This window comes from Mirounga leonina, unplaced genomic scaffold, assembly GCF_011800145.1.
Source record: "Mirounga leonina isolate KUSES-001 unplaced genomic scaffold, KU_Mleo_1.0 Mir_98, whole genome shotgun sequence".
Lineage (NCBI taxonomy): Eukaryota > Metazoa > Chordata > Mammalia > Carnivora > Phocidae > Mirounga > Mirounga leonina.
In genome coordinates, this window is record NW_023270921.1 from 5949372 (window position 1) to 5967293 (window position 17922).

The 17922-nt window shown below is 54.5% G+C and overlaps 1 protein-coding gene across 1 annotated transcript in view; it reads right to left on the minus strand.

Annotated features, from left to right (window-relative positions):
• Positions 1 to 17922, minus strand: part of LOC118006598 (calcium/calmodulin-dependent protein kinase type II subunit alpha) — a 59071-nt gene that overhangs the window by 24845 nt on the left and 16304 nt on the right. The window contains exons 3-9 of the mRNA XM_034999310.1: positions 11988 to 12047; positions 5764 to 5818; positions 4861 to 4926; positions 4680 to 4752; positions 1578 to 1680; positions 246 to 329; positions 21 to 115 (exon numbers count right to left, since the gene is read on the minus strand). Coding sequence (XP_034855201.1) covers positions 21 to 115; positions 246 to 329; positions 1578 to 1680; positions 4680 to 4752; positions 4861 to 4926; positions 5764 to 5818; positions 11988 to 12047 — 536 coding nt within the window. The remainder of the gene's footprint in view (positions 1 to 20; positions 116 to 245; positions 330 to 1577; positions 1681 to 4679; positions 4753 to 4860; positions 4927 to 5763; positions 5819 to 11987; positions 12048 to 17922) is intronic.

The window sequence follows — 17922 nt, forward strand, 5'->3', positions numbered from 1 at the left end:
GAGAGAGGAGGGACACTCACATCATAGGCGCCGGCTTTGATCTGTTGGTACAGGCGGTGCTGGTCCTCATCCCAGAATGGGGGATACCCAACCAGCAGGATGTACAGGATGACCCCTGGGGAGAGGACCAGGAGAAGCCTCACCCCCCTGTGAGGAGGAGCGATGAAGAGGGGACGGATGGGAAAGGAGAGGGCACCTGAGGGGTAGGCGCCCAGGGGGATGAGAGGGCTTTGGGATGGACTCACCACAGGCCCACAGGTCCACAGGCTTCCCATACGGGTCCTTCCGCAGCACTTCCGGGGAGAGGTATCCCGGCGTCCCTGCGAACCCTGCTCCCCAGACACACAGACGGGCAGACACACACACAGAGGTTGGCACGTAAGCAACCCAGGGCAAGGTCCTGCTGGAAGTGGGATGAGGTTTCCCTGGAGATGGGGAACACATGCCCCGCCCCCAAGAGTGGGTGGAGGGCAGCAAAGCCTCTAGATCAGGGTGGACAAGTGCACAGGGCACCTGTCACCACCCCCACTCCAGAGCCTATGGCAGAAGTCTTTGGGCAATCCCAGAGTCCCTCCCGTGGGGTCCTGCCTCAGCGTCACACACTAACAGCCCTCCTGGTGGCACTCTAGACAAAATGTCCTTGCCGTGTCAGCTGAAGGCAGAGCTGAACCCTTGCCCACTCCCCACCCTTCTGGGAGCTGGTCCTGGGCTAGTAGGAGGCCTGTCCCCAACTCTGGTTTTGCCCTAAGTCCCTTGGTGGGTCTCTCTTCCTTCGAGGCCTCAGTTCCCTCATCCATCAAATGAGAGATTAGGGATTCCTCCCTTTACCACCTCCCAGCAGTGTGGGAAGAATCGCTTGAAATAAACAGGCACCCCAAGTACTTGAACAAGGAATCATAAGAACAGTTACTATTTATTGAGCGTGTGTGCTCAGCCTTGGGCCGAGCACTTCCACACCTGGTCTCACTGACTCCTCACACAGCGCTGAGCACCATGCTCTCATCACCCCCTTTTTACAGATGAGGAAAGGAAGGCTCAGCAAGCTGAAACATCACATACCTCCTAAGTGGCAGAGTCGGAACTTGAACTCAGAGCTCTGACTCTTAACCACTGATCAATAGTGCCCACTGAAAAGGTTCCCCAGCTAGCTGAAAGCCCTCAATTATGCCAAAACCTCTGAGCACGCTCTATCATCTGAGCTTAAATCCAGACTCTGCCCCTTTTACCTCCCCATGAACTCTTCCAAGTTTCTCAGTCTCTGTTCCTTGTTCATAAAGTCGGGATAATCAGCTCTGGAAGCCACAGAAGCCCCCAGCCAACAGTCGCAGTGTGTGTGCATGTGGAGAAGCCATGTACTGTTTTAAGGATAACCACGTCCCTGCACCTGACCTCTATGGGGACAGGATGGGCAACGCCCACTGACCAGAGGCCGTGCGGTGGGACCTCTGCTCCCGGAGCTCTGGCTGGTGCAATGGCAATCTCCCGCCTGCCCCTGCTTGGGCAGGGGGCTCCTAGAGGCCAGTGTGTCAACACAAGGCTGGCCCCCCACACCCCTGCCACCCCCTGCCCCCACTCACCGAACCATGCTTGCTGCTCCCCTTCCACCTCTATGGCCAGACCAAAGTCCGCCAGCTTCACCGCAGCGCCCTTGAGCTTGGAGGCCAACAACAGATTCTCCGGCTTCCCAGGACCAGAGAGAAGAGTGAAATGGGGGAAGAAAGAGCCAGAGGACAGTGAGCAGATTCAGAGCCTCACCTCCAGGGAGCCTGAGCCTATACGAGGAGCAGCTGGGCAATCCAGAGTGCCCTGTCCCCACCTCCAGTCCCAGCCACAGGACCCTGCACTCCAGCCCCCAGAGAGGGGACTACCCTAGGGCAAGACCTCTGTCTTCGGCAACAGGAAGATCCTTTCTCCACCACCCGTCCCCTCCTTCGCTTCTCCTCAGGGTTTGGGGCTGAGGCTGACGCAAGCGCAGGGAGTTGGGGAGACAGCCACCACCACATAAGGAAAAAGGAGAGATATTCATTGTGCCCCTACTATGTGCCAGCCATCGGGCTAAGTGTTGCGCATATATCATCTCGCTTATCACCTCAACAACCTTTGGGGCAGGCATTATTATTCCCTTTCTCCACAGCGGCCTTCCTACGTGCCCTGAAACAGTCACGCTTGTTCGCACCTCAGGGCCTTTGCACTCCCTATTCCCCTCGTCTGATTTGCTCCTTCTCCAAGCTTCACAGAGCTGGCCTCTTCTCTTCATCCGCTCTCACCTTTGTGTCACCCCCTCAAAGAATCCCTCCATGACTATCTAAAGGAGGAGCCCCCAGGTATCCTCTGTCTTAGCAACTTGTTGCTACCTTCACAGACATCACCACAATTTGTCATTTTTTCCCCCATCTGTCTATGTACTTATTCATTATCTGTCCCCTCTATAGACAGTGAGCTCCTTAGCTGTCAGTCCACCACTATATCACCAGCACCTAAGGCAGGGGGCAGCACATAGCACACTTCATAAGTATTTGTCATACAGATAAAGATGAGGAAACCAAGGCTCAGAGAAGTTAAGTGACTTGACCAAGGTCACACAGCTGATAAGACACAGAACCAGAATCTCTGTCTGCTGTCTTCTGCTGGGTGTGGAGAACAGGAAATCCCCCCACACAGACCAGAGGGGGTTTGAAATGAATTCTGCAGTTGGATGGCCCTCGCCTCTGACCCAGCTCTGCCACTTCTATGCTATGGAACTTGGGCAAGCCATTTTACTTCTTTTTTTTTTTTTTTAAGATTTTATTTATTTATTTATTTGACAGAGAGAGACAGTGAGAGGGAACACAAGCAGGGGGAGTGGGAGAGGGAGAAGCAGGCTTCCTACTGAGCAGGGAGCCTGATGTGGGGCTCGATCCCAGGACCCTGGGATCATGACCCGGGCCAAAGGCAGACGCTTAACGATTGAGCCCCCCAGGCGCCCCAAGCCATTTCACTTCTCCGAGCTTTAGTCTCCTCTCAGAAAAATGGATAGAGCCCACCTCATGGGGTGGCGTACGGATCAGTCGTGATAATCCACGTAGAGCACTTGGCAGTGGCCCACGGCACATGCGTGATGAGCATTAGCACTCACATTCTCTGCTTGGGGTGGGGTGGGGGCACGGGCTCTGTGTCCCTGGAGACGGCCGGTTTCCTCTGACCCCCTTCCCCACCAGGACTTCCGAGAGGGTCCCACCTCTGACCTTTCACTGCCCGAAGCTAGGCGGGACCCAAACAAATATAGCTCCTTCTGCCCCTCTTGAAGGCCTCTTTTATCCTCTGGGGACTGCGTTCCCAATGAGTCCTGGGTCTTGGTAGCCGTCCTGCCCTGATTTGATGAATATGCCGCTAATTAATCTATCCAGAGTGGCCTAAATTTGTGCTGCCTGTCCTCCTGTCTCCTCACATGCAGGGGCTGTAGCTATAATGGGAACAGGCCCTCTGGGAGAACTGCCCCGCCGTCTGGCCAGGACCCTCCTGGAGTGCACACTTGCCTGTGGGTCTAGACTGAGCCATAGGGAGCTCCCCTGTGAGAGTCGGAGGTAGACAGGGCTTCTGGACAGAGCACTGCATCCCAGAGAGGGACCTGGACCTCCTGGACGATGCCCAGGGAGCATGCCCAGAGAGGCTGTCCAGGCTGAGGAGGGCCTGGAGGGCCCGTCCGGTGAGGATGGAGGAGAACGGCCTGCAGAAGACTGGGGAGGTACCACAAGTGCCTCTGGGGCCCGGGCTGGAGGCTTGATCTGTGTGGCCCCAAAGGGCAGAACTGGGGCTCACAGGCCACAGCAGGAAAGATGGAAGGAGATATTCCCAGTGGCTCAAGGGGCTTCCCCGTGAGAAGTGAGTTCAGAGTCACTGAAGGCCAAAAAGCAGAGGTTCAAAGGCACCTAGAAGGGGCTCCTACAAGAGCAGGAACTGCACTGAGTGGCTTTTTGGCCCAGACCGCCGCAGGCCCAGGGGCTGGGGTCAGAAGGCCAGGGCTCCATCCTAGCTCGGGTACAACTGAACAGCATAGTCTTGGGCGAGTCCCTTAGAGTCTGTAGGCCTCTGTTCGCTGCTCTGAAAATCAGGGGGCAGTGTTATGAGCTACCGGCCTCGATGCCTTGAGGCTCGGCAGAGGGGAGCTAGGAGTCTGTGCTGATCAGGCTACGTGGCTGGCACCAACCCTAGATCACACATCTGCCTAGGCCTGTTCTTCTCCTTCAGGCGGGAAGAGGAGGGACTCCAGGAGCCCCAAGGCCTGTGTTTCTTCTCCCCGCATCTGCCAGCGACCCAGAAACAAGAAACGCAATGTTTCTGTGCACCAGGCGCTGTGCTGTCGCCTTTGACAGAATCAGCAACCCCGAGCAGAGGTTGCCATGGCAACCCACCGTGAGGAAGCTGAGGCCCTGCAGCTAGAGAGTGGCCTGGCCGGGACCTGGACGCCGCCAGGGCCAGCCTGGGTGGCCTAACGACAGCTTACCTGGTCTGGCCCAAAGCAGGTGGGCCGGGGTATCAGGAGACTGGATCCCAAGCCTAGATACTTCTCCATGCGCCCAGTTTCCTCATCTGAACAGTGGGGTGATTATTCCCCACCCAGCCCAACTCAGGGGAATTAAAGGGATTCTGATAGTCCCCCGGGCTCCCGGGGGCGCCGCACCCTCGGATGAGTCACTCACCTTCAGGTCCCGATGCACCACACCCATCTGATGGCAGTGCAACACGGCCTCTAGGATCTGCTGGATACAGTGACTGGGGAGAGAGAGGGGAGGGAGCTGGGAAGCCAGTGGGGGAGACGCCCTGCGACCCCCCCAACCCCCCCCACCCCCACACCATCGCCAGGCTGCACCCGGCACTCACCTGGCATCAGCCTCACTGTAATACTCCCGGGCCACAATGTCCTCAAACAGCTCCCCACCGGTAACCCTGGGGAGACAGGCACAGAGTCACCCTCCCACAGAGTTCCCCGGTGCTGCCTCTTCTGGAAGAGTCTCCAGGAAGCTAAGGGCGGGACCCAGGGACCTCAGAATCTCAGCCCAAACGGAGGAACACCAGGGGCCCCGAGGGCAGGGCGCCTCCTGTCGCAGCCCTCTTCCTGGCTCCCAGCCCGCCCTTCCCCTGACTTCCCTCCCTCCATGACTTGCCCTTCTCTCCCACTGGGTCCAGGCTGGAGTTAGGACAGGGGGTGGGACACTCAGAGCATATCACTGAGGTTCATTAGGAAGCCCAAGGGCTGGGGTTTTTGTTGTTGTTGTTGTTTGCTTGTTTCATAGACTTTATATTTTAGAGTAACGTGAAGCACACAGCAAAACTGAGCAGAAGGCACAGAGATTTCCCATGTACCCACACAGGCAGAGTCCTCCCCATGATTAACGGTTTTTTGCAGATGGGACCAGCGTCTTCTATCTTCTACCTGTCATTTCGTTACTGTTTTTCATTCAACTGACTGGCTTTCAAAACTTTAAAATTACTCCAGAGGAAACTTTATATTGCCACTAGACGTGGAAAGCCAGCATCGCTGGCCACAAATAGAAACAAAACAATAAGACAACGAAAGGAACAAGTGTGTGTTGGCGTTTCAGGGAGACCCATGTGCACTGTTTGGGTGGCAGGCCTACAACATTCGGGAAACTTTTATCTCGGGAGAGGGAATTCAGCCCAGCCTGGGGGCATTTGGGAATCAGGCCGAGGGACTCAGCTAGGTCATCCCTGCTCAGGCTGCATCTAGAGCCCTTGTACATCCCGGGGTGGGCCCAAACTCACAGGTCGAAGATCAGGTAATGGTGTCCCTCCTCGGAGATGCTGTCGTGGAGCCGGACTGTGGGAGGGGCCCAGGCAGCCAGTTAACCCGGAAGCACTGCTTCCCACCCCCTCCTGCCCTCTCACCTCACCCCTCCAACAGCCAACATGCCAATTTCTCAGGCACTGAGCACAAGCCAGGTAACAGGTGCTTTGACAAATGCAAGTGAACGATGGCTCACTGACCTCGGGCATCATCAAAAGAGGCCCAGGTTTAAAGATGGAAGACCCCTCCCTACTTTGGTCAAAGTTTGGCCTCTTCCTTTCTCCAACCCTCGGCTTCCTTGCTGGGCAGGCTGGCATCGTGGAAATAGCCTGTGGCTCGGATCTCCACCACGTGCTAGCTGTGTGGTTTCAGGAAGGTTGGGTGCTACACCTTTCTGAGCCTCTCTTTTCTGGCCTGGACAATGAGAATGAAACTCCTGCACCTGCAGGCTCGTTGTGAGAATTCCACGAGGCACACAGTCGGTGTTTGCCCAGTGCCGGCCCTGGGAAAGAACCCTGCTGTGCATCCAGGTGTGGATAAGAGAGCGGGGTTGGTGGGAGGACCGCAGTCCCTGAGTTGGGCATGCTGAGAAACTGTCATCTCTTCATACCCCACTTACCAAGAACAGGGGCAAGACTCCCAGGAGCCCAGAGCTCCCAAAATTACCCCCCTGAGATTCTGGAAGGAAGGGCCCAAGGCCCAGGGCTGCCTCTGGGGGGCTGTACCCTGCCAACCAACCGCATTTTCTCCCAGGACAGCTTCACATCCTTCCCTGAGCCGCAGCCTAAAAACGGCTACAGAGTGGGGTACGTGCTCAGAGAATCAGGATACGTCATACAACGGAAGATTCCACAGCTGTTAAAATAATACGGCAGTTACGTATCCCCTGGTTCAGAATCTTCTCTGAATTATGTTGTTTGACAAAAAAGCAAAGTGCAAAACAGTGTGCACGGTACTTCTTAAAAAAGATGTAGTTAAGCCTGTTTATGGCATAAGCCTCTCTGGAAGGATACAAAAAGTGGGCACTGGGGGACCTTGGGGAGGGGAATCGAGAGAGTAGGAGTGGTGGGTGAGTGAGACTATGTTTTCACTGTGAGCCCTAGTGCCATTTGAATTCTGGCCATGTGCATATATTTCTGACTCAGTATTGAGTCCCTTCAATGGCATATGGTTCTCCTATCTGCACGTAAAGTTTGAAGAGGCAGGCGTCAAATATACCAGAGTATATCTACTACTGGACAGGGGAGAGATAACCAGAGATGGAGGAGGATAGGAACATAAATTTCTTTAAAAGATTTATTTATTTAAGTGATCTCTACACTGAACACAGGCCTAGAACTCACAACCCTGAGATCAAGAGTCACACACTCCACCGACTGGACCAACCAGGCACCTCGGGAACACAAATTTAAATTAAAATTTTTTTAATTCTTAAATGATGATATGTATTTCTAAATGACTGGTATTTTAAATATATTTTATTTTATTCTTAAGTAAGCTCGACACTCAATGTGGGGCTGGAACTTTTGACCCTGAGACCAAGAGTCATATGCTCTACCCACTGAGCCAGCCAGGTGCCCCTGTTTTAAATATATTGCAAAGCAAAACTAAAAATCAGAGTACATATTATATGATCCTGCTTTAATTTTTTAAACAACATATCATTATAAAAAAATTCACACGTACACTCAAGTGAACACCCATCTACCTACCACTTAGGTTCTATCATCAATCCTTTCTTATACTTGTTTTACTACATTTCTTTTTTTTAATTTTTTTTTAAGATTTATTTATTTATTTATTAGAGAGAGAGAGCATGAGAGGGGGGAAGGGCAGAGGGAGAAGCAGACTCCCTGCCGAGCAAGGAGCCCGATGTGGGACTCGATCCCGGGACTCCAGGATCATGACCTGAGCTAAAGGCAGTCGCTTAACCGACTGAGCCACCCAGGCGCCCTGTTTTACTACATTTCTAACCATTCCTCTATCTATTCATCTATTTCAATTTTTTAATGCATTTCAAAGCAAAGGTATGCTTGGTTTTTGACATGTATATGTGTCTTGAAATGAGCATCCTGTATATTCCGTACGCCGAATCTGACAACCCTAGATTGGTGCCCTGGCCGGCTCTCCTTCTGTAAGCCGGGCCAGCCATCCTGCAGCCTCTGCGAGAGGCGGCTACTAACAGCTCACGTTTACTCCCCTTCGCTGGAGATTTACCCTCTACTGCTGAGCCGCCTTGTATACGAGGTTACCTGCAGCCTGCAGCCAATGACGGACTAACTTAGGAAGTCAGCGTCCATGCAAAGGGCCAGTCTCCTTGTCTTAGGGAGGGACACCCCCAAAACAGGATTTATGTTCCAGAGGCCTCCCCACGGCATCCTGTAGACACACCTGGAATCGGGTCAAACTTAGGCTTGACCTGAGGCCACATCCTTGGTCAATTCTTCCCCGTTCTCCATCCTGCTTCACCCCGTCTCTTGCAGGTCTCCCCTGGGAGCACACGCTCAATAGATCACAAACATCTGAATCCCTGCCTTAGGCTCTGCTTCTAAGAAACCTGACCTGAGACAACATGTAGAGAAACACTTGAGAAGGTACAGACACATCATGTGTCATACGGAAACATGTATCATACAGTATTAGCGCTAAGTACCAAGGTTATAGAAGATACTTCAAAAATTGTCTTCTCATTGATCTACAATAAACTTGCATTCTTAGTGTATCAAGATAAAGTTTTAAAAAAAAAACCTTTCCGGGAGCCTGGGTGGCTCAGTCGGGTAAGCCTCTGCCTTTTGCTCAGGTCATGATCCCAGTGTCCTTGGATCAAGTCCCACATCCGGCTCCCTACTGAGCAGGGAGCCCGTTTCTCCCTCTCCCTCTCCCCCTCCCCCTGCTCGTGATCTCTCTCTCTCTCAAATAAATAAATAAATCTTAAAAAAAAAAAAAAGGGCTGCCCTCTAAGCAGCCAGACAAGGGGGACACAGGCTGGATTCCAGCCCCCACCTGCATAAGGGCACTGGGGTGGCCTTTAGTCCCTGAGAGGTGGCACCATCACAGCTCAGAACCCAGGAGACAGGACACATAAAACCTCTCCTCCCATCAGTGAAGGCTGCCCTGAGAAAGAACAGTCCAAAGCCGAAGAGGAAAAGAAAGATTCAAGAGCCGTCACAGGGTATGAAAGAGTCTCACCACCTCGTAGAGATTGACACGTCTGTGGTCATTGAGCTAAGCTGCCAGTTTGTGACTTTTTATATTGCCAGAGATCCAACAGATCTGTAACCTAGTTTTCATTTATATAGCTGGACTCACGAATTTCTGACATTCCTTTCATATTTCCAACAGTGATTAGTTTTTTTTCTTGGAAATTGAAAGGTAGTGCTTGCTGCCCTACCCTCTGCCCGCTGACAGCATACTCCTGATGCCCCCGTGGGAAGCTCAGTGGAATGGCTGGGAAGATGGGCTCTGTAGTCAGTCTTGCTGGGCTCACCTCCCAGATCTGCCTCCTATAAGCTGTGTTAACTTTGGGCAAATTAGGTAGCCTCTCTGAGCCTCCTTTCCTACCCACAGTGGTAACCCACTGGCCTGCTGCAGGGGGTTAATCGATGATGCTTGCAAAGCCTTCAACACAGTGCCCGGCTCCGGCAAGAACTTGACAAATGTAGACACTGTCATCTTCCTCATTGACCAGCCTCACTTCTCTTGCCCACTCCAAATCCCCTGCTAAACTCTCAGGGTGTCCCCTGCTCCCTGGGGTGGCCTTCGGAGTCGGCCCCATCAGCAGGTGTGGGGCACTGACCCTGTCCCGCGTGCACAGCATAGTTGGACCCTCCTGTGCTGAGCCAGGGCCTCCCTGACCTGGTCCCCCCAGGGCTGCACACCAACCACACATGGGGAGCAGCGAGTAAGCCTGGTTAGAGTCACCGAGCCGCATGACTAGGACTCAGTCTAGCACTTCCATGCACAGATTCGCCTCTCAGGTTCTGCATCCACAGCTTCACCTCTCTGCACTTCTTCGGGCAGATTATCATCGACTTAGAAGTGAGATGCTTAGAGGCTCAGGAAGCAGCACCTTCCAGGGCCCTTCCAGCCCTGAGATAGCTTTGGGGTTCTTCCCCAAATCCTCCTGGTCTGGGGCTCAGCTCTGCTCTCCACGTCCCTGTGCATCAGCCACTCCAACCCCAACCCCATCCCCACTCCTTCTGCCCGTCCTCAGCCCCCAGCAGAGGCCTTGGCATGTGGTGGGGCCCCAGATACCCTTGCCGTCAGGTGCAGGAAGGAAGGAAGGAGTAAAGGCCTCAATGATGATGACGATGAAGTGCCATTTCTGAGACTTTACCACGGGCCAGGCTTGTGCTAAGTGCTTCCCTTGCAATTTCTCATTTAGCTCACCCAACAGCTGTAAAGGGTGGCTACCTCGATTACCCTCATAGCCCGCGCACGCTCCAACACCTGTGAATGCCGAGCTGGGATTGGACCCCAGGTGCAAACCCCATTCTCTTAACCACCACGTTAAATACAGTGCCCCAAACTGGTGACCGAACATCGTGATGGCTCAGAGGAATGAGAAGCATATGGAGGTTACGTTTTCGGGTAAGGTCGTTTGGTGGGAAGGGGTGGACTGAGGAAAAAGGGGAACGGCACTTACCTCGGGACTGTCATGGTGCTATGCTTTAATTAATCATCACAACCCTATGAGGAGGGTATCATTGCCATTTTCCAGATGAGGAAACTGAGCTTCAGAGTGGTTCAGCAACATGTCCAGGGTCACACAGCAATCAAGCAGCAAACCCAGGATTTGAGCTGCAGTCTGTCAGCCCCAGAGCTCATAAGGTACTGCTCCCCATGTATGGGGGGCAGGGGAGGGTGGAGGACGCAGTGTGGAACTGAAACCACCGCGTGGGCAGCAATACACACACTCCCCGCCTCCTTCCTCTGGGGCCGCCAGCCTTTCTAAGAACCATGGGACTTTGTGGTCGGGGCTCCCTCCCCACCCCTCCATCACAGTGCTGGGCAGCTGGAGGCCCCAAGAGGGCAGGAGCCGCCCAAGGCCACACAGTGAGTCTGCCAGCAGGCCAGGGATCGGGGTACAAGCAGGGCTGCTGCCCCCCCTGGCCGCCTTGCTGCCCCTCCTCTGATTCTGGTCCTGGAGCTTCTGGCTGCTGTCTGCGCAGTTCTGCTCCCCTTCACAGGGCCCAGGGAAGGGGAGGTGCCTTTCGGGTATAAATAGCAGATGGAGATGCTTCTCTCCAGCAGGAGAGTTAACCCTTGGGGCTCTGGGCACAGAGAGATGCTTCCTTCCCAAGGGCAAAGGCTTGGTGGCTGTCAGAGTTGGAATATTCCTTAGAAGAGCATCTAGGCCTTGTTCCTCAAAGTGGGATCTGAAACTGCAGCCTTGGCATCGCCTTGGAGCGTGTCAGAAATGCAAAATCTTGGAACCCACCCAAACCCGCTGAACCAGAATCTACCTTTTAACAGGATGCCCAGATGATGCAGAGGGTGTCTCCTTGTGCAGATGGGGGAAAGTGGCTCAGAGAGGGCAGGGATCCCACCCAAGGTCACACAGCCATTCCCTGACAGGACTATATCTAGAATCTGCTCTTCCGCCCCTCCCCCCACCCGCCCCTGGCCACACCACCCCAACTCAGAACCCTGATGGGCAGGGCTGCAGACCCCCAGTCATGCATGGGGGAAGAGGGGAGGTCAGGCAGTGATGCGTGGTCTAGGCCCAGCCTCTCCAGCCTCTCCCCGGCAGCAGGTGCTCAGTCTACCCTGGGGCAGTGGCCACCTCGGAGTCTGCCTCTGAGGGGCAGGCAGGCTGCTGGTCTAGGTAGGTGGGCAGGTCATAGTGCCAGGCTGACTCAGCTTGGGGTAGGTTTGGGGAGTGGGCCGTTATGGTCAAGGCCACGCCTGGCCTATTTTTGCCTCTCTCGGAGCTTCGGGAGTTTTCCTGAAACAGCTTTTCTGAAGGAGGCTGCCAGCAGCGTGGGCTACAGGAGGAAGGGCCCCTTCTTCACCTTCTCCCCAACCAAGCTGGTCTCTGAGAAATGTGGAGACCATTAAAGTCATCCCCTTTCCCATCACTACTGCCGCCATCCCCAGAGAAGAGAGCAGCTACCCCCACCTGCCCAGAAGGCCCACCAGCTCAGGCAGGGGTGCAGGGCCAGGCTCCACCCACGTCCCTCATGCACCCCCCACAGCTCACCGATGTTGGGGTGCTTCAGCAGGCGGCAGATGCGGGCTTCACGCTCCAGCTTCTGATGGTCTGAAACCCAGATGCCCAGGTGAGTCCCAGATGAGGGAGGGAACTTCACCCACTCCGTCTCTGCCTCTTCATGGCCTCTTATGCTCTGCACCTCCCAGGGCAGCCCCTGGGCCCCCATCCCCCCACATAAGCTGGCCTTTCTGGCAGGGCCCCTGGGTTCTCCAGGAAGGCGGTGGGATGCAGCAGAGGTGGGGTGGTAGGGGGCAGGGTTGCAGGGCCTCAGAAGTCCCTTCCTCTCTCTGGGCCTTGGTTTCTGGGGCTCTCAAATGAGGTGCATCCCTGAGCCCCATCTGCAGAGCCTGCAACGCCCCCCCCCAGGGCAGGCTTCTGCTGCCCTGCCTCCAGCCTTGCCCCTTGCACGCACGGCGCTCTGGCCAGACTGAACTGCTAAATGGCATTTCTCCAGACCCACCCTGCTCAGTCCTCTCAGAACCACCCATGTGGTTCTCTCAGCTTGGAACTTTCCCTCTCAACCTCCCACCTGTCCTTCACTGGCCATCACCCCGTCACTCCCACCTATCCTTAGATATACCCTCTCCTGGCAGCCTGGTAGGGGCCCCTCCTCTGTGTGGTCAGGGTCCCAGGACAACACATCTCACTTTGGCTCATGGATACCTTTACCCTTAAGGGCAAGAGCTTGGTCTCTGTTGTACCCCTGGCATCTACTCAAATGTCTGGCACATAGTAGGTGCTCAAGAAATAATTGAATTAAAGAATAAACCATTGAATGATGAACCTTTCTAAGGGAGTGTATATTTCTCTGCAGGAGAAGAGCTGTATTCATTCACAGAGGCCGCCTCCCTTACAGGGGACACAGAGAGCCCCAAATAATCTGCAGGGGCTTTACCCGGAGCTCTCGCACCTGCTTTCCAGGGCTTTTGTCCAGACCCCCAGGGAGAGAGGCTTTGTTCAGGATCTGCCCCCCTGGTCTCCCGCTCTGAGGCTGCTGGGAACAATCCTTCCCGTGACTCTCTTCAGTCCTCCCAACCACCCTGCGCTGTGGGCATCACTGTCCCCATTTTATGCACTTCTCAATTTCCTTTCTGGTGCTTTTCTCACAATTCCATAGTTAATGCCTTAATTTTAAAAACCAGAACAATACGAAGGGAGCCAGTAGAATATTTACTATGTGCCAGGCACTGTGCAGAGCACCTTTATATCCATCTCAAGTTCTCACAACAACCCCTTGAGGGAGGTGCTATCACATCCGACCTTACAGAGGTGCGTAGAAGCCAAGTACCCGGCTCAGAGTCGCACCCCCGGTGATGAGTGGCGTCGCACTTTGCACCAGGCAGTCAGGACCCAGGGCTGAGCTTTACCGTGTTACACTGCTCTCCACGCCCTGACTCAGCGCCGCCACCTCCATCTGCCCCCAATTTCTGAATGGGCAAATCGGGGCGCATAGGAGGGACCTCACGCAGACTCTCAGTGGCAGAAGTCCGGATTAGAACTCCAGTCTCTGACTAGCCCCTTCAGAGCAGGCAGCCACCAAGGAGGACAATAAGGAGGGAGAAAGTCCCAGCCCTTGTCCCCAGGCAGCCAGCTTCCCTTTCCCCTGCCCCTTTAGTAGAGCAATCACTGGCCTTCCTCCAGGGGCTGCAGAAGCCAAGAGCAACACTGAAATGGGGCTTTTTCGGCAGCAAAGCAATTAAGTCCACTCCTGTCTCCACAGAGGGTAAGCACATCTCCCCAGCAGCAGGTGGACTAGGGGCTAGGGGAGGGGAGGTTGTCTACCCTGGGGGACATCCCCCCTGGTCCCCCCTCCCTCCCAGCCTCCTTCCACATCCTCCAGGATGGCAGGAGGCCAATTCCCACACAAAGGAGGGGCATCTCCATCCAGAGCTGCTGAGGGCCCTCAGTGGACTGAGGACAGCTGGACACTCCCCTAGCCCTACAACCCTGTCCCCCACCCCACCCATCCCCAGCAGAAGAACCAGAGATCAGGCTGGTCAAGTGGGGCCTATCAGAGGGGGCTGGAGGCTATACATTCAGGGTACAAGGCTGGTCCAGACTATACATTCAGGGGACGAGGGACCCAAATGCAGAATTCTGATGTTTCCCCACCACGTGAGCAGCACTGAAAGGATACGCAGGTCACACAGCCTCAGACTTGGGCCTGATGGCCAGCCCTCACTGCCAGAAATGCCACGAGCTGACTTTTTATAAATCTGGCTATCATCTTGTGCATAGTCCAATCACACCACATTGCAAATTTCTGGGCTAAAAGCATTAATTTGTTGAATTTATGTAAACATATATGTTATTCAACAGTTTTTGTAACTCTGACATGTTTTTATTTTCTAACATTCCTCAAAGAAAGTAGGGATTGTGTTTCTCTTGACCTCTGAGGCCTTGCTCTGTTCTGTAGGTAAGGAAACTGAGGCCCAGTGATAAGGAGGAATCCCGTTATCAAAGTCACTTAATAAGGTGGTCAAGCCTCCTTAGAACCCACAGCTCTGAGGAACCACTCCTGGATGTTCTCCCCCCTCCAGCCAATCATCTTTGGCAGCAAAGGACCTCTTATTAAAACATGAATTAGATGCTGTCTCTCCCTGGCTTCAAACTCTCCAACAACTCTTCAAACTCCGCATTGTACTTGCAATCCAAACTCCTCACCACGGCCAGCCAGACCCCGCTGGTCCTGCCTTATCTTGGCCTTGGAGCTTCAGCCACAGTGGCCACCTTTCTGGCCTCACGCACACCATGCCCCTTCCCACCTCAGGGCCTTTGCACTTGCTGGGCCTTTTGCCTAGAATGCTCTTGCCCTGGGTCTTCTCATGGCTGCCTCCTTCTCCTCAGGCAAGTCCAACACAGTATCACCTCCTCAGAGAGCTTCCCTGGCTGCCTTTTCTGAGGGTCCCTCCTAATCCCCCATCACTTCCCCACTCTCCTGTCTCATTTTCTTTATAACTCGTTGCTACCTAAAGTTTACCTCGCTTATTTATATGTTTAATGTTCTTTCCAGTCTTCCTCCCTAGAGAACAGGTGCAATGAGAGCAAGACCTTGTCCGTCAGTCACGGCCATGCCCCAGGGCCCAGAGTCACTAAGCAGCTTGTCCAAGGTCCCATAGCTAAGAAATGGCAGAGCTGGGATTTCAACCCATGTTCAAAATTACTATACTACATTGCCTCCCATTCTCATAAATAATTAATTGATAAATCAGTCCTTTCAGCTTGATACAGTCCCACATGGTGAAAGGCCTGAGGGAAACCTCCTGTCCAGGTACCTGGAAGGATTGCCCCCTAATGCTCACTATGATACCTTGTGAACCTTCTCCCTCCCTCCCTAGGGGCAGGCCTCCAGGGTGTTGGGGTTAAAGGGCCCTGCCCTGCCCAAGAGCTTGGCAGGCAAGGGCAAGTGAAAGTAAAGTTCAGGGTGAAGTTCCTGGGGCCAGATAGTGCGAGCAGGGCAGGGCAAGACAGCAGAGCATGGGGGAAGTACAATCAGGCAGCCCAGAAGGCTCTGCCTGCAAAGTGGGGCAGGGGCAGGGGGGAGGGGTGGGACTCCTGCCAGAGGCACAGGAACCAGGGAAGAAAACAGGCTTCCAAGTCTTGGAAGAGGAAATGTCCCCACCCTCTAGAGGGCCTCAACAGGGCTCCTGATCCTGGGAGGTTAGAGGAATAATTCCAAGGGCCAAGAGTGCCAGGCAGGAGTGGGGAGTAAGATGAGGAAAACGGGAAGCATCTGTCTCACTGCCTCCTTCACAGCATGGGCCTGAGGCTCAGGGGCAGCCTGAATGAGCTCACGCCATGCTTCTCACCCCATGTCCCGGGACTGGTTGCCAGGGAGCCGAGGAAGTGAGCCCTCAGCGCTCAGGTGGACAGTGGTTACTGTGGAGGTCTCTGTACCCCCGTCAGTCACCCCTGGCTGCACCAGCCACATCCATGTGCCCAGCGTCCCCTAAAATGCTAATGAGTGTCTTCTGTGCGCTGGGTGAGGCTGGGGCTGGGAAGCCTCTGGAGGCCCTGGTAGGGAGTTCTCCCTGAGCGTACTGGCTATCATCACTGCAGACGGGAGTTTTTCAGTGCAGGAGCTTGGGCCTCACCTACTGACTCCAGCCCTCCAGGGTAGAAGTAAGGCAGCCGCGTTTTTTTTAAAGGCCCCCGAGGGGATCTGGCAGGGCCTGAGACAGGCAAAAATTTCACTTCCCATTCCATGTCTTTATGACTTCTTGAAATTGTTGACACTTTGAGCATTTTATCTTAGAAGAGTAGCTTTAAAATACATAGGAAAAAATATCTTCTGGGTTGGGGAGCCACTCAACAGAAGAAGAGGCGGACCCTGGTGGGGAAGGGGGAGCTGCAGCTTTGGGTGGGGGGGAGGATGGACACCCCGGCTGGGCAGGCCCCTGCTGGGAGCTGCCAAAGTCCCCAGGGAGTGCCAGCAGGAGCAGCTTAGAGTATGTTGCCAAATAGTCAGCATCAAACTTCTCCTCTCCCCAGGCACCATGGGTGGAAAACAAAGGAACCTGCTAGAAGCAGCTCCGCTCTTCCTCTCCCGCTGGGGAGGGAAGAGTCAGCAGTTGGCAGACTTGTTTGAGAAGGCTCCCCTGAGAACCTCCACACTCCCACCCTCCACACTCACCTAGGCCCCGGGCCACCTTACTGGAAGGATGGCAAAGCCTCAACAAATTGCCAAAGACAGGGGACTTGCTGATTTCGTCGAGGCACGGCCCAGAGTCCACACTGCCCAAGGAATGCTTAGTCACCTTCCAGAAAAGAGGCAGTGCCCCTTCCATTGTCCCTCATACACATCTGTCTCTTCCTGTCAGAGTGTATGTGTGTGTGTGAGAGAGAGAGCGGGAGGGAGGGAAGGAGGGAGAGAGAGAGAGAGAGAGAGAGAGAGAGAGAACCAGGCGGCGGGGAGAGGTGTCGCTCTGAGTGAACTGACCCAAGCGCTCCAGCATCCAGGGAGGACCCTGACTCCTGACCCTCCCTCATTTTGAAGCAACCTCAACCTGTCACCCCCAGTCGTGGCCCTGATCTTGCCCCCACCGCATCTCAGGGATTGGGACATCTCCTTTGACCAAAGCACAGAAAGGGCGCCAGACTGCCACTCGTCCCACAGGAAGCAAGGCAGACCCCAGCCTCTGGACATGGGGCCGCCCTAGCCGCCCTGGCTCCGCTCTCCGCCCTCCCCCCCCCGGCTCTGGGCCCAGACTTCCCACGGGTGTCATCCTTCCACACCGGCTTCCATGCTGAATGTGTGCCGCCTCGGCCTCCGGCCCTCAGAGAACCACCCTCCACATGCCCAGCCTCTTCTCCCCGCAGAACACTGGCTGCCTACGGGGGAGTTCAGTAACTAGGAGAAGGTGCTGGGCTCCCAGCAGCACTGAGCCAGAGAGATGAAAGGCAGCACCACGCGGTCCAACACGGGGCCTGCTGGGAGGCCTTCGGGGGACCATGTGAACATCCTGTACCAGCCTCCGTGAACCCTGCACCTGCTGGGCCCCGGCCCCAACACAGCTGCCGCTATGCCAAGTAAACACCTGACCACCTGACCACCCCATGACATCTCCCATGCTGCACTTGTACCCGCCTCACCCGGCGGTCCCCAAGGCAGCTTAGACAGCATTCAGAGCGGGCATTGGATTTTTGAAGATAACCTTCCCCAACACATTGACCACGGTTACTACCACTACCGTTCTAACCACAGGCTAAGGGCAAGAAGCAAGGCTTCTGGGCAGGCTTTCCAAGTTCCAATACCCACACAGATCACCAGGACATCTTGGTAAAATGCAGATCCCCCCCCTTTTTTTTTTAAATGCAGATCCTGATTCCTTAAGTCTGGAAACAAGAATGTGCATTTCTAGCAATCTCCTGGTGATGCTGACGCTGCTGGTCTAGGACCACTTCCAAACCGGAATTACCTAGG